The 16,311-nt window shown below is 57.5% G+C and overlaps 1 protein-coding gene across 1 annotated transcript in view; it reads right to left on the bottom strand.

The window, feature by feature from the left end:
* The window catches only part of DCHS1 (dachsous cadherin-related 1), a 42,739-nt gene that overhangs the window by 9,013 nt on the left and 17,415 nt on the right, over nt 1-16,311 (bottom strand). The window contains exons 3-15 of the mRNA XM_083884642.1: nt 14,253-14,441; nt 13,920-14,151; nt 12,660-12,896; nt 11,370-12,389; nt 10,800-10,987; nt 6,287-6,383; nt 5,965-6,122; nt 3,586-4,420; nt 3,018-3,257; nt 2,452-2,577; nt 1,996-2,205; nt 609-1,472; nt 59-172 (exon numbers count right to left, since the gene is read on the bottom strand). Of these exons, the coding sequence (XP_083740768.1) occupies nt 59-172; nt 609-1,472; nt 1,996-2,205; nt 2,452-2,577; nt 3,018-3,257; nt 3,586-4,420; nt 5,965-6,122; nt 6,287-6,383; nt 10,800-10,987; nt 11,370-12,389; nt 12,660-12,896; nt 13,920-14,151; nt 14,253-14,441 (4,510 nt within the window). The remainder of the gene's footprint in view (nt 1-58; nt 173-608; nt 1,473-1,995; nt 2,206-2,451; nt 2,578-3,017; nt 3,258-3,585; nt 4,421-5,964; nt 6,123-6,286; nt 6,384-10,799; nt 10,988-11,369; nt 12,390-12,659; nt 12,897-13,919; nt 14,152-14,252; nt 14,442-16,311) is intronic.

The following is a 16,311-nucleotide window of genomic DNA, read 5'->3' as shown; positions in this document are numbered from 1 at the left end:
GGCCCCAAGCATCTGAGCAGGCATGAGCAGAGCTCTTCAAGTGTTCCTGGAGCTGTACCTGAGCTGGGCTGGATCAGGAAGGTGTTCCTCTCGTTGCCACTGATGATACTGTAGGTGATGTGCCCCGAGGAGCCCCCCGTGTGCACAGCCTGGACACTCGCCACCTCAGTGCCTGTGAGAGCAAAAGGGTATTAAAGGACAGCGGAGCCTTGGAGCACATGGCAAAGGGTCAGGGCAGCGTGTGCTGTACCACAGGAGCACTGCTCTGCCTGAGGACACTGCTGACAGGGGATCTAAGGTTAATGTTGGGCTGGTGTCATGGTGCCTATCCATGGCTCCTCAGTGGTCTGTGACCCTGGAGACCTTCCAGGAGCACTTGGACACCTGTGGCTGCCTACAGTGATCTGAACACACTGAGGCCAGCCTACAGGGACACCAGCCTGGACACCACTCAGACCTGCAGTTCCTTGGGTCTGCCCAAAGCATAACAGGACTTCCCCAGACTCCACAACGCTCTGTGGTCTGAGCTCCCCACAGCTCTGTTCCCACCTCCCCTTGTGCCCTACCCTATTCCATCACAGCCCTTCCTGGTCACCGCCAGTGGGTACCTGGGGCGGCATTTTCGGCCAGGGCCACGTCGCTGGTGCTGCGGGGAAAGCGCAGGCCCCAGTAGGGCTCCTCCTGCACATGGATCACCACCACCCCTGTGGAGGAGAGCGCCGGCTGCCCCAGGTCCATGGCCAGCACGAAGAGCGTCCGCTGGCGCTGGCTGAGCGAGCTGAGGGGCTGCAGCAGCTGGATGTCCCCCGTGTAGGAGTTGATTGCAAAGGCGGAGCTGGGGCTGGCAAAGCGGTACAGGATGGAGGCGTTGGCTCCTGCATCCCTGTCCTCGGCCCTCATGGTGGCCACCACCTGCTTGAGCGGCGTGTGGCGGGACAGGTTGACGGTGAGCGGGCTGTGCAGGAAGGCCGGAACGTGGTCGTTGACGTCCCGCACCACAACGGTGACGCGCACGGCCGCGCTCTTGGGCTCCCACGGCGCCGAGTCCACCGCCTTGGCCAGGAAGCTGTAGCTGGGCTGGCGCTCCCGGTCCAGTGCCTGGGCGCTCCGGATGCGCCCGCTCTGCGGCTCCACCTGGAACATGCCCAGCGACTCGTTGCCCAGGTAGTAGGAGACCTGCCCATTGGTGCCCTCATCTGGGTCTTCAGCCACCAGCTGCAGCACCAGGGCACCGACTGGCAAGTCCTCTGGCACCTCCACCACGTAGCTGGCCTGAGCAAAACTGGGTGCATTGTCATTGAGGTCCAACACCTGCACAGTCACCGACATGGTGGCACTGCGTGGGGGGGAGCCGTGGTCCTGCACCACTACAGTGAGGCTGTAGGAAGCAATTTGCTCTCGGTCGAGGGCATGTGCAGTGGAAAGGACACCAGAGATGGGATCTAGGCTGAAATCCTGCCCAGGGTCTCCACCTAAAAGAGAAGAGGTGGAGTAACAACACAGCATGCCTATAACTGGAATGAGAAAGGCCCTGGCTAGAACATGAAGCCCCACCACCGTGGGGTCTGGCAGCGTGGGTAGAGTGAGCTCCAGTGGGACCAAACCTCCTTGGGCCAGCTCCATATGAAGAACTGACTCTAACCACTCACAGGCCAATGCTGCTGCCATGGGGAATTGCCAGACAGTCTGTGACAGGATACAGCAAAAATCTGACTTGGGAACCTGTGAATTAACAGGTCAGAGCAGCCAGGAGAGGTGTGGAACTGGTCTAAGCCTGGGGAACTAGACACAAGCCTGGGGAATGAGCAGTGCAGCCTGTCCAGATCATAGGGTGATTTTTACTGGGGGCAGAGATCTGAGAGATGGCAGCAATGTCGCGCAGTTTGGAGCAGGAGAGAACTGACATGGAATGGGACTGCTGCAGTTGATGTCCCCAGACCCAGGGAAGTCCAGGGAGAAGTCCTTGCCCAGTCCCACACTCCCAGTGCATCTCACCTGCCACCCGGTATTCCAAGCGTCCGTTCTCCCCAGCATCAGGATCAGTGGCCCGCAGGGTGTAGAGTGCCACACGACTCTGGTTCTCAGGAACCTCCACGGAGAAGGACTCACTCTCCAGGTGGGGTGCATGGTCATTCTCATCCCCCACTATGATCCACACCGTGGCCTTGGTGAGGCTGGGCGGCAGGCCGGTGTCCCGTGCGTAGACTGCAGGACACGAGAGCACCAGAGGCTGCCTTGACTGGGAGCTACGGCCACAGCGGCTGTATGCCAACACCCAGGCACCCACAGGGGCAGCCAGGCATCAGAGCATTGGCATTCCTGCAGCCCCAAACCACCCACAGCCCATCCTCTCTCCCCATGGCCTGCCCCCTCTGCAACACTCCCCACTCCAGCAGCAGAAGTCCCTGTCTACCCCCACTGACCCACTGTGTGCTGCCTTCCCTTGCCTACCTGTCAGCACATGCTGCTCCTGCTCCTCCCGGTCCAGGGGACGTGTGGTGACAATGAGCCCCGTCTGTGGGTGGATGGAGAATGGCCCCCCAGAGAGACCCCCATAGGACACCTGCCCGTTGGCACCTGTGGGGACAAAGGTGGTCTGAAGGCAGCCTAGCAGCAGCCCTAGCACCTAATTTGGCTCTCAGTCCTGCACCTCCCTGCTCCCAGCTCTCATCTGGGGCTCACAGCCTGGGTGAGAGGATGGGCTCACTCCCTGGTGGCAGAGGTGTGTGTGGGGGTCTCAGCTTAACCAGCTGGTGGGAGGCCAGATGGGGCAAGGAGAATCCACAGAACAAAGGCCACAGGCCAGGGGACCAGAGGGAACGACAGTCCTTGTTCCACTCCCTCCCTCTCCCAGGATTCAGCCCATCTCCCACCTCCAGGCCAGGTGCTGATCCTTCCCTTTGGTCAGCCAGGCTCTCCAGACTGGCAGAAGAGAGCAGGGTGTGCCCAGACCTGGGGCTGCATCTCCAGACAAGCCCTGACTGAACTGGGCAGCTCACCCTTGCCTGCATCCTCACCCAGATCCCGGTCCGTGGCCAGCACCTGCAGCACTGAACTGCCGGCCGGCAGGTTCTCCATGATGTGGGCTTCATACTCGGGTTTCTCAAAGGCAGGAGCCTCATCATTGACGTCCAGCACCAGCACAGACAGCAGCTGTGTGGCCGAGAGGCGGGGGAAGCCGTGGTCCGTGGCCACCACCGTCAGGTTGTGCTGTGCCACCTCCTCCCGGTTCAGGGCCCGCACGATGGAGAGTGCACCTGTGGGCACAGGAGAGGGGCAAACTGGCACCAGGGGCACTGGGGCTTAAGCCTTGGGACTACTATGTGGCTGCAGGCACTGGGCTGTGCCAGGACAGATGGGTCTCAGGAGAGAGCAGCACCACACCAACCAGATGCTGTGCTTGGGACTCCCTGCACCCCCAGCCTCACTCCTCCAGGCTCCCACGGACTGTGCAACATCCTCGTGTACCCCTGCACCCTCCTCAGCCTCCGTGTTCCCGATATCCCTGCCACCACCCCTGCACCCTCCTCAGCCTCTGTGTCCCCGGTTTCCCTGCCACCACCCCTGCCCCCTCCCAGCCCTCACCAGTGCTGGGGTTGAGGTGGAAGCGGCCATCACTGTTCCCTGCTCGCAAGGAGTAGCTCACACGTCCGTTCTCTCCCAGATCGCTGTCCTGGGCCACCACGTGCAGGGCCACAAAGCCTGTGGGCTGGTCCTCCATGACGCTGACGGTGGCCGGGGACAGGAAGACGGGCACGTTGTCGTTCTCGTCGGTGACAAACACGCGGGCGGTGACGGCGGCCGAGCGGCGCTGGCTGACGTTGCGGGCCTGGTCTGTGGCCTCCACCACCAGCAGGAAGGAGGCAGTGGCCTCCCGGTCGAGGCGCTGGCGCAGGGTCAGCTGCCCCGAGCGACTGTCCAGCTGGAAGGGGGCTCCGGGTGGCTCCAGGTGCAGCAGAGCGTAGCGCACCTGGCTGTTGGGGCCCACTCCATCCCCATCCAGCGCCTGGAAGGTGAAGATGGAGGAGCCAACCTGGGCATTCTCAGGCACCACAATGGTAATGGGGTCTTCGGGGAAGGTGGGTGCCTGGTCATTGCAGTCCTGCACGTGGATGTGGACCAGCACCAGCCTGCTGGAGGGATAGCCGTGCTGCGTGTCCTCAGCACTCACCTGGAGCACGTGCCGTGCCCCAGCTTCATAGTCCAGCTCACGGGCAGCATAAATCTCCCCTGTCATACTATCAACCACAAAGGTGCCGTCCCCACCACCTCCTACCACCGTGTAGATCAGTTGTCCTCGTGCAGGGGCGTCCAGGGGAGCCACTGAACCAATCACAGACCCCGGCTTGACCCCCTCGAGAGGATTCAGGGTCAACACGGTGGCATCAGGCCGTGGCAGCACACGGGAGGATGGCAACACCTGGGAAGAGAGGAAGGAGTGAGGGGCACACACGGGAGGGCTGTGTGCCAGGGCACAGGCTGGAAAACAGGATGGTCCTCAGAATACACTTTTCCTGTGAGGGTGCCTGAGCCCGGCACAAGTTGCCCAGAGGTGATGGAGTCTCCAGCCTTGGAGACAGCCAAAAGTCACCCAGACAACCCCCATTTGAGCAGGGGGCTGGAGAAGGTGACCTTCACAGGTGCCTTCCCTCAGCCACTCCTTGGCTGTCTGACTGGGTTCGATACTGCAAAGCCAGCAGAAGGCAGCAGAAACAATTCTGCAAACATAAGCAAGAGTGAGTAAGAAGAGAGGTCACGCTCATCCTGATGGGAGGCACAGAAAGAGAACCCAGTATGACCCCAAGATAAATAAATACTATCACTAGTTTTATTAAACACGTTGGAGTTAATCTGGGGATGAGGTGCACTCGCAGATGGGAGCGAGGATGCTGTAAAGGCCACCACAGTCTGATCTGAAGGGAAAACCCGCTGAAGAAGCACATTCCTGTCAAGGAGTTGAGGAAAATGGGAGTAACAACAAACCTGTCAGCCCAGAGGGGATCAAACCCTGTGACTGTCAAGCAAATATCTATTACAGGGATGCAAACCAGCATGATGGGGATGGCCAGCCTGGCCTCAGTGCTCTGGAGGCTGCAGAACTGCTCCGATGACAAGAACAGTTACAGACATAGCGTAAAAAGGAAATGGTATAAAACATGTTATTGGTGGCTGAAGGCAGATGTGGCAGGCTAACACCAGGCTCCACTCCTCAAGGGAACATGGTATATCACACCCACCTGGGCTAGAACTCAGCTCTGGAGCTCCCACATCACCGGAGGAAAGGCACAGAGTGGGGACAGCTCTGTGACAGAAAGGACTGAGAGACCAGCTGGCTCAAGGGAGCAATGGGCAGGGCTGGTGGAGATGGCACAGCATGGATAATCAAATGGCCTTGGCAACTGCAAGGACATGGACGAGAAGATGTGAAACCCTGTTTGGTGGGAGTTTGCCTTGATGGGGGAACCAAAGCCTCTGCTGCAAAAGGAAGCTCATTACTAACAGCAGAGAAAGGATGTAGCTGTCTAGGCAGTACCAGGCAGGGAGCACCAAAGTGACACAGACAGGAGGAACACCCTGCAGGTAAAAATACTGGTTTCAGTAGATGCTGGGAAGAGTGGAAGTCTGTGCAGGGAACCTCTGACATCTTTTCTGCACCAGGGTATCTAGGACAGGGTCAGCTGTCTAAGGCCTGGAGAAGGCAGAACTGCAACTGGCAGTTCTTTGGAAATGAGAACAGGCGCAGAGGCATCCCTTCCCATCCCAGGTTCTCCATGGGGATTTTAGGGCTGGATCAACAGCTGAGCAGGAGCAGAGCGTGCCCAGGGATGAAGGTGGTAGAGGATGAGGAGGTGGGGAGAAAGGCTGCCAAGTAGCTGGATGGTGTCTTCCAAGAGGCAAGTGAGGGGTAGATGGTACAGGGGGACAAGAGGAGCTGGCATGCAGGGACAGGAGGAGCTGGGGTACCTGGACACGGACGATGGCCGAGGTGCTGCGCGGCACGGCGCCCCGGTCGCTGGCTGTCACGGTGAAGATGTACTCGGCGCGGTCGGCGCGGCGCAGAACCGTGGCTGTCCGCAGCTCCCCTGTAGCCACATGCAGCGTGAAACGCTCTGCCCAGGCTCCTGCAGACAGAGGGAAACACGGCTGGGAGAAGAATGGCAGAGGGAGCACAGGGGAGGGTGAGAAAGAGGGGGAGTGTGGTGTGGGGATCCCTGGCAGTGGGCACCCATCTGCGAGTGGGCTGCAAGGCAGAGCGGCACAGATGTGCCAGTTCTGGAGCTCGTACCTATCAGTGAGTAGATGATGGTCCCATTCTCCCCCTCGTCAGGGTCCTTGGCCTGCAGGGAAGCGACCAGGAGTCCCGAGGGCTTCTCCTCCAGCACCTGCAGCATGGCCCAGGGAGCAGTTGAGTGGCACAGGGAATCTCTCAGATCACCCCATAGCCCCACCAGCATGGCATGAGGTCTGCACCATCTTGTACCAGTCCTACACCTTACCCACAGCACAGACCCCCTGCAGGACCCACAAGCTGTGCCTGAGGCTGGGAACATGGAGGAGCCCACAGCAATTGGCCAGGGGATGTTCTGCCTGACCAGCCCTCCTCCCCTTCTGTCCCATTTAACAACACACTCGACAGGGTGGGGGCACACTGGAGGGCAATGGGAGGGGGCTGCTTCACCTCTGTTACACCCAGAGCCTCTGCAGGTAAGTGCAGGGCTCCACAACAGTGCTGATTCTCCCTGCCCCAAGAGACCTCTTCAACCACAAATGCCAATGTGTGAGCCCTGACAGCCCAGTGCCAGCCTCCTGGCCACAGCCAGGGATCTTCTCAGTTCCCACAGTGAGCCAGGGAGGTTTCCCATCTCTGGAAGTGCCACTGGCAGATCTTCTGGTGCTCAGGTACCTCAGCATTGGGCTTTTCCCTTTTCTCCTTTGTTCCTGGGTAGCACTGCTGGTCTGTAGGTACTTTAGACCCCCATTTTATGCCAGTGCAGTACAGGACCATTGAGACATCAATCACATTGCTCAGGTAATCTCATGTTCTGAGGGGAGCTACCTCCTTTGCCACAGAGACTACACATTACAGCATTGCACATCTTTTCGGGATAGCTGTGGATGCACCCCCATCACTGTCCCTCAGCACCTGCCAGGTTTTGGAATCATCCTCAGCAAACATCCCCTCCCTGCTGCAGACCTGCCCGCCCCCTCCAGCACAAACTCTTTGGCGGAACAGGATTCCCACTTGGCACAGGTTCTGCTGTTCCTTCCACCCCCGCAGATGCCAAATTCCCACCTCAAGGGGACAGACCTCACATTCCCATCCCACCAGCACAGCCTATGGCAGAGACCACCCTCCCTGACCCAGATGTGCAGAGTGACCTGAGCCACTTAATGCATTTAGGAAAGGGACAAGTGAAATCTAAGCAGGACTCTGGAGAAGGGGGTGCAGCTTTCTGGGTGGAGGTGAGGGCCAGAGCTGTTGCCCAAGCTGCTGGCACTGTGCTGAAGCCCTGGGAGGGGAGACCAGAGGAGCTGGAGCAGTTCAGCCAGGCTAGGCAGTGCTGGGACTGTGCTCTGTAAACATTGTGAGAGGGAGGGAAATTCCAGGGAGAGAGGACAGCTTTTTAAGCAAAAACACAATATTGGCACAAGAACAAATGAGTATAAAATGGTCAGAAATTAGTTTAGGCTGGAAATGAAGAGATGTTTTCTAGTACCAGATCAAGGAATCTGGAACAGCCTTTCACAGCAGTGATGGAGGCACAGACCTAAATATAGCCTGGCCCTTGATGAAAGGAGGGTCTGCGTGGACACCTCTACGTGGGGCCACGCTTCAGAGGCCCCTTCCAACCTCTCCCCAGCACAGGCCGGGGCAGCATCTGCCCCCACTGCCCTCGACCCAGACTTGAGTGGCTCCTGCTCAGCAGGCACGGACACTCTCCCCCTCCATGAGGAACCAGACCCCTTTGAGAAAAGCAGACATGTCAGAGGAGTTACATGAGCAACACCCACCCAGCCCCATGTACAAATGCCAGTCTGGTCACACAAACAGGAATAAACAGCAATTGCAGTGGGATTGCCTATGCAAACTGCTAAGACAGTGGCCACTTGGGCATATCTGGGTCTGCCCACCCTCCCCAAAGGTTGCTGCAAACACCAGCCTGGTCCCAGGCTTACAGAGCCATTCTGGCCACAAGCAGAGCTCTGGCAGGGGCTGGCAGTGGATATACAGAAATGTGAGAAACATGGTACGTATGGAACAATCCTCCTGTGAACTTCCCCGGCTCCCAGCCCACTGTGGCTCAGACACTTCCTGAGCCACAGATTGTATTTGTGTTCATCAGCCTTTGATGGATTTTTTTTCTTTCCATGAATTCATCTAGTTTTGAACCCATGCAACTCTGGGCACCGATTTCACAATTTAATTACATTCTGCATGAAGAAGTGCTGCTTGTGTTTATTTTAAACCTGCTGCCTGGTCAGTTCTTATGGAGCTGCCTGATCTTGTGTTGTGAAAAAAGCAACTTCTCATTTCCCCACGACTCTGTGCACACCTTTGCAATATTCACCTTTGTGATATTCCTGCAGCTTTGTCCATGCCAAAGAACGCTTTATTTCTGCTTGGAACCATTATCTGCCAAAGATCCTGTTAACATCCTCTTCTAAACAGTTTCTAGCACTTCTGCTCACTTAGGGGACGGAACCAGACAGAGAGTATGGGCAGAATCTGAGCTCTGTGTGATGATATTTTCTTTCATTTTCTGTTTCTTTTCTAATTAAACTCAGCATTTGATTTGTTTTTTTGCCTGTGCTGAGCCTGGTGTGGCACATTCACAAAGCTCCAGGCTTCTCCCCAAACTGAAGGAGCCAGTTCAGGGTCCACCACTACGTGCCATCAGTATTGCTTTCCAGCAACTTGTTTAGCAGCAGTGATTTCGTGTCCCATCATCTTCCCTGACTCAACAGTGAAACATGATCCTTCCACAGTTCTTCACACGGAACCCTCACCTTGAATGCTGTAAATAGACCAGTGACACCAACCTTCACATCTTTGAGGGGACACAGCAAAACACCAGCACCGGGGGCACCCCCTCTGTGAAAACAGGCACCCTCTTCCTTCCCTCTGTTCTCTCTCCCCTCTCCTTGCAATCATTCCCTGGGAGGATGCATTACTGCAGACCCTTTGCAAACACCCCAGGTACAGCCAGTGTATCACCAGTGTGTTTCATCTTAGCACCCCCAGCTGATGCTGGAAGGTGCCAACACAGAACCCTCCTCTGCTTTGCCTGATGGACACTGACATGAACACTGCACTGAGCACATCTGCAAGAAATCATGGAGCTTTGTGTTATCATCTAGTTTTCACTTCTTCCTCCAAGTCTGTCTTCTACATCCAAAACATGAATAACAGTGGGTTGTTATGGTGCTTCACCCTTCTGTATTTCTCTTTCCAGTACCTGCAAACCAAAGTGTCCAACAGGTGTCTGCTCAGAGCTGCTGCAGCATTTACCTGCCCTCAGAACTCTGAACCCATCTCAGCCTTGTCCTGTCCTCTGAAGGATGCATCTGCTTTCATGGTCTCTGGTCTCTGGGTGGCTGGTCCCTGGCCTGAGGTGGTCCCAGAGCCTTGCTCAGAGAGAGGGAAAGACTAACTGTGCCCCCTTCGCCTCCTCTGGGCTCTGGGAGCTGTGCCAAGCCCTGCCAGCAGCTTTGACAGCAGAACAGGGCATGCAAGAAGATGGCTGGGCAAGGGATAACTGCACCCTAGAATGGGAAGGGAAGCAGCAATGAACAGGGAAGGCCTGGCTGGAGCTGCAGAGTGTCCCCTGATCTTGTGTCACCCAGGTGGCTACCAACACAGTGCTGTCTGCTCTGAGCTGTCTGGGGTGTGTGGCTCAGGCAGGATGTGTGACAGAGGGGAGCTGTCATCATCATGATGTTGACTGAACCAACTCAGACCAAGGGGCTTTGAGCACAGGGCCTGATGAGCAGCAATGGATGTGCAGAGTGGGCATGACTGTCGAGCTGCAGGCTGTCCCTGCCCTGTGCCAAGCAGATGAGGCCAGGGCCCTGGCTGCCCACCCTGTTCTGCTGCTTCCAGTGCCCCTCAGCTGGCTCCCACGAGCCCTCATGGTGCTCTCTGGGATGCAGTAGAGCAGGGACAGGCAGGTGGGGGGCAGGTCCTCACCCAGTTCTCCAGAGCAGCACCCACATAGCTGAGCTGGGTCTGCAGCACATGCAGTGCACAGTGACTGCTGCCACCAGAGTGCAGAGGGAAAGCCTGGCTGGCAGACACAACAGATTCATAGAAAGACCTTGTGCATGCCAAGCCCAGGTGGACAATGTTTTCTTGACCTCCCAGAAAGACAAGTGGCTGGTACCCAAAATCCCCAGACCTAGAGGGGGATAGCCTCTTGCATCTCCCTGCTCACCACTGTTTGTCACGGCTCTTCTCTGAACCTGTGTCAGGTCCAGGGCTCCTTTTGCTGTCCCTCCCTACAGAAGTGTGTGCCAAGAGCTTCTACCTGCTGGCCAGTCCTGATTGTGCCAGAGCCCTCCAGAGGCCCTGCCTGCTCTGTGCACCAGGATATCTGCATTGCCCAAGGACATGCCTCTCCTGCCACATCTCAAATTTACCAAACTGTCCTGGCTGCTGCATGGATCCAACTCATGCCTGCTCATCTCCCACCCTGAAATTCTCCTGGGTCCCCCTACTTACCCCCTTTTCCCCAGCAGTACCACCTGCCCCCACATCCAGAGGCCACCTGCCTCATTGGTGTTCCAGCCCACCCCCCTACCTGCACAGTTAGCTCCTGACCACTGCCCACGTGGAGGAAGGCAGGAGCGTTGTCATTCTCATCCAGCACAGTGACATAGATGGTTCCGGTGGCACTGCGGGGTGGTGCTCCCCCATCCTGCACAATCACCAGGAGCTGGAAGCTGGACTGCTGCTCCCGATCCAAGCTGTGCTTGGTGCTGACCTCTCCTGTGAGGGAGAATCCCAGAAGGGTTTGGGTTGGAAGGGACCTTCAAGCCCATCTTTTTCCACCCTGCTGCCATGGGCAGGGACACCTTCCACTATCCCAGGTTGCTCCAAGCCTTATCTAACATGGCCTTGAATACTTCCAGGAATGGGGCAGGCACAAGAAGTGAGAACGCTGATAAGTGGAGACACAGCTCAGCCCACAAGATGCATTAGAGCAGAGCCTGTGCTCAGCTGTGTTATTCAGGTGTGCTGCTGGAGCCCAGCACTGCGGGGGCAGTAAGGTGAATATTCTGCTGCTGCATTGGCCTGGCCGCCATCACTGCTGCCCTGACCTGGGCTTTCTCACCAGCTGGCCCCACCTAGGAAGCCAAGAGTCTCTCACCTGTCTGTGTGTGGATAAGAAAGTTGGGATCGTGCTGGAGCAGGCGGTAGGTGAGCCGGCTGTTCTGCCCGGCGTCCCGGTCACTTGCCATCACCCTTCCCACACTGCTGCCAGGAGCCTGATTCTCCGACACAGTGAAGAAGTACCGCTCCTCGCTCAGCCGGGGGCTGTTGTCATTCTCATCAGTGATGCTGACCCGCACGGTGCTGGTGCCAGTTTTCCGTGTGTCCGCCGCAGTCCCGGTGCCTCCCACCGAGGCCAGCACCGTCAGCACATACAAGTCCCGCGTCTCCCGGTCCAGGGCGCTCTTGACGTACAGCCAGCCGCTTTCAGGCACGATGCCAAAGCTGGCAGCGTCCCCATCTGCACGCAGGTGGTAGGTAAGGGCCGTGGATTCCACATCATGTGCCAGGGCCCTCACCTGAAGGAAGCGGGTGGAGACAGGAACACCTTCCTGCACCTCCACACGGTAGGTCAGAGTGTCAAAGATGGGCCCGTTGTCATCCTCGGCTTGTACGTGCACCAGCAGCGTGAAGGTGGAGCTGAGCTGAGGGATGCCGTTGTCCCGGGCCGTGATGGCCAGGCTGTAGGCCGAGATGGACTCGTACTGCAGGGCCCCGAGGAGCCGCACTGCCCCTGAGGCACGTTCCACAACGAAGGTGCCCTCACCCCCCGACACCAGCTCAAAGGTCACCTGTCCATTGGCACCACTGTCACGGTCCTCGGCCTGCACGGTGTACACTGTAGTCCCAGGCTCTGTGGCCTCTGGCAGCAGGATGGAGTCGGAGGGAGTTGGGAATGCCGGCGCGTTATCGTTCACATCCGATACAGAGATCTTCACACGGGTGTTGCTGTAGGCAGGGGGTGAACCACTCCGGGCCTGGACATCCAGGATGAGAACTGACTGGGACTCGTGATCCAGGGGCAGGCTGGTGCGGAGCTGCCCCGAGGCCGAGTCGATGGAGAAATAGCCATGAGGGTCCCCCGAGGAGATGGAATAGAAGATGTCATCAGCATGGCCTGTGGGTAAGAGGATGGAGACAGAAGGAATGAGTTGCCATCCAGCTCACTCCCTCAGCCCCACGGTCAGGAAGCTGTGGTCCAGGGTGTGCCCATTGCACAGACACACAGGTGTGTGTAAGCACAGGTGCTGAGCTGGGGGCACATTCAGATGTGAGTGTGTGGAGCTCCCAGGGCAGGGCCACTCCACGAGGAAGTGGTGGATGCTGGCCCTCAAGGATGGTGTGGGGACAGGGAAAGTGGTAACATGCAAGAGGGACAAGCCCATACCTGGTGGGTTCTGGGCCCGCACAGCCCCCACAGTGGCGCCCTGTGGCATGTCCTCGGGCACGCTGAAGAAGTACTGAGCTTGCTCAAAGACAGGGGGTGAGACGGTGCCCTCCACGATGCTGATGTTTACCCGGGCATTTGGCTGTGCCTGCAGGCCCCCCCCATCCTGAGCAGAGATCACCAGCTGCACCAGGGTGTTGGCTTTGCCACTCAGAGACCATGACAGAGAGATGACACCTGAGGAAGAAAGTCATTGATTGTCAGTGACATTGTGCTGCACCCCTGTCACCTGGCACCAGGGGACAAGTCAAACCATAAGCTGAAAAAGACAGACCAGAAGGGGCAGGAAACAACGTGCACCACAGTGGGAGTCCACCACAGAGGAGCTGGAGTGCATGAGTGGAGCTCTCCCAGGAAAGCCTCCCCAAATCCTCTGCACTTAATCTTACACCCAGTTCTGTGTTAAGCAGTGGTACAGCCTGTGGGACATAAGCCAGAAGGCAGATCTTGGAAGAGGGAAAGGAGGGGAGAGGGCTTCCAATCTGGGGCACAGGGTGAGTGTCACAACACAGCAAGTGGGCCCTGGGCTGGCAGGGAGGCTCTGGGAGGGGGTGTAGAAGTGAAAGACCATAATTGATAGGCCCTACAAAGGAGGTGACCCTGCATTAGGAGGGCTGGTAGGGCTTGTTTCATTCCAGTCACCTGCTGGGAACTTGAGAACCAGTGTGCAGATCCCCCAGTGCACCTTTCTGTCTTGCTGAGAGTCCCTGGCACCACACACCCATGCACCCACTTCCCCAGCAGAAACTGCTCTGGCTTCAAGCAGGTGCAGCCAATGAGAACAGTGGGATCAAGAGTGACAGAGTTATAGAGGAGAGTTAACTGAGCTGGGGAAGAGGGGACTGGCAGGGACAAGAAAGAAAGCAGGATACAGCCTGACGGGGCTGTATGAAGCATCAGCACACAAAGAGGAAGGGCACAGTGAGTCAGAGATGGGGAATGGGAAGAAGAAGAAAGACAGGACAAATGAAGAACAGAACAGGGAGCAGAAACAAAAAGGCAGGCACTGAGTCTGGGAAGGGGTTACCAGAGGCTAAGGAAGTTTACCAGGGAAGGATGTGGCAGGGAGAGGAACAGACGTACTCTGGAGACAGACTGCAGTGCTGAGGTGGCCAAGCAGTGACACTCAGACTGGTTTTGACACCTCCAACACCCCAGTGCTCCAACTGCTGCCTGCTCTGGCTGCCTGCCAGTTCTCACCTGTGTCCTTGTTGAGGGAGAAGAGCGGGGGCGAGTTTCCCAGGACGATGCGGTATGTCACTCTCCCGTTCAGCCCCTCGTCCTTGTCGTGGGCAGTGACACGCAGCACGGCTGTCCCTGGCATGCTCTGGGTGCTGATGCTGGCAGCGTACTCCAGCGGATAAAACACTGGCCGGTTGTCATTCGTGTCCTCCAGGAACACCTTCACATACACCATGGAGTTCAGGCCGCCCTGAGGAGGCACCAGATCAGAGACAGCGCAAGGACAGCAGCATCCCCTGCACAATGCTGGGTCAGCAGCAACACTGCATAGGCAGCCTCGTTAGCACTCACCCCATCCACAGCAGTGATGGTGAAGTCGTAGGCAGACGTGCCCTCATCACGGTCCAGGGGCTGCACCGTGCACAGCTGCCCTGAGTGCTTGTCAATGCTGAACTGTGTGGGGACAATGCTGCCGATGCCAGAGCCAATGGAGTAGGAAAGGGAGCCAAATGCACCACTGTCTGCGTCTGTGGCTGTCACCTGTGTGAGGGAAGGCACCACCTGAACAGAACAGACCACCAGCCAGACCCAGCCCAGCACCACCATCACACCCCAGTGCCACCTTCTGCTCCTTGGCCACAGCCATCACACCATCCTCAGAGCTGGCCATCACGACACAGTGTGACAGCAACTGTGGCTCTTGTCCCACACCAGCCACTGCTCCTTCTGCAGGACACGCAGCACTGCAGCAACAGCAGCCCCTGCACCTCTGTTCCTTCTATTCTGCAAAGACACTCAGGATGGGACAGGAAGGAAGTCAAACCCCTGTCACCATGGCCCTGGCTCTGTCCTGCTCTCAGAGCTCTGTGTCTAGCAGCCCCAGACACTGGGCATGAGGATGGAGGGTGGCACTGCCCTGTGACAGTCCAGTCTCACGTTGCCTGTCCACAAGAACTGCACCATGACAGACATAGCAGGAGGATGAATGCTGCTCCCTGCTCGCCCTCCCCAGTTCCTCCCTGGGCTCCTACAGAGCTCAGGTCAGCAGAAACCAACTCCTGAATCCACATCCCTGCCCACAGCTCCTCCACCAGCTGGGAGCTCCATGGAGAACAAAGCTGGGGGACAGAGCTGGGGGAAGGCAGCTGGGCCAGGCCCGGGTGAAGTGGAGTTCAGGCCTCGTCAGCCACAGCTCCTCCCCGCAGCAGCCATGGGGCCTCGGCTCCCGCACGAGCAGCGCAGGAACGCCACACGCGCGCCAAGTAGAGGGCCTGGCTGGGGGCTGCGAGCCCGGCCATCGGGGATAGGGGAACAAGGGCAGGGGGACACAGAGAGGCCGGGCAGGGGTGAGACCACCCTGTCCTGACCAGGAAGGGGAGGCAGCACCTGTGACACCCCCACCAGCCCTGCTGCCTGTGGTCTGAGGGGCTGCCTGCAGGGAGAAACTGAGACCACATCTCCAGTGAGCACTAAGCTCCTGTGCAGAGGATCTGCTCCCCAACCCTGCAGCAGCTGCCAGAAGAAGCGCCATGGAACAGGATCTCCCCTCCCCACTCCAGCTGCAGAGCACTTGGAAACACAGGTGCTGTGACAGAACTGGGTCAGGAGGCACTTTGGGAAACTGGACCCACCTAGAGCTCACTGCCCCACTCCCTACTGCTCCAGCCCATCTTCCCGGGGAGCTGCTCAGCAGAGAGCACAAATCTGACCTCACTGGAGCTCGTATGCAGGTTACCAGTACACTGGCTCCATGCTGCTTGTCATTACTGGGGTACAGCTTGTACCCACAGCCCACTGTGCCCCTGCCATGCCTGGGATACAGCCCTGTAGCCACACCCTGGTGTGCCTTGCCATTCCTTGGGTCAGCTGCCAGCCTTCTCCACCACTGCAGATGGAAATGCATAAGAAACTGACCACTTGCCACAGTGACTGGAATAGGTACTATACAGTAAACTAAGTTTTTGCTTTCCTTCAGAATGAACTACTACTCACTCTGAAGGTTATCCAAAATGCACGTCAGTTGCTTTAATCACGGTTCAGCAACATGCTCTGCTGCAGAGAGAGATGGTAGCTTCAGGCTCCTTAAGCCAGGGGCTCTGATGCTTCCAGAAGAGCCTTGCTTCCCCATCATAACCATCTCCTTCTGGGTGCCACCCTTAGGAATACCCAAAGGGGGAATATCCAGCTTCCTGCCACAAGACCTGGGTCAGGTTTCAGGAACAGGGGAACAATAGGTGAGCTCTCACTACTGTGTAGTGCAGCACCATTTCCCATGCAGATTCCTGGTACCCAAAGCCATCTTCCAGCAAGATAACTAACTGGTGGAGCCAGCAGCCTGGTATCAGAACCAGCCCTGGCTGTGCAGCCAGGACAAGGTATCCCATGTATCTCATGCTTCACTGCCCCATCC

The sequence above is a fragment of the Zosterops lateralis genome, assembly GCF_965231275.1.
Source record: "Zosterops lateralis genome assembly, chromosome: 2".
Lineage (NCBI taxonomy): Eukaryota > Metazoa > Chordata > Aves > Passeriformes > Zosteropidae > Zosterops > Zosterops lateralis.
The sequence above is the reverse complement of the archived record's forward strand: the minus strand, read 5'-3'. Positions and strand labels throughout refer to the sequence as shown.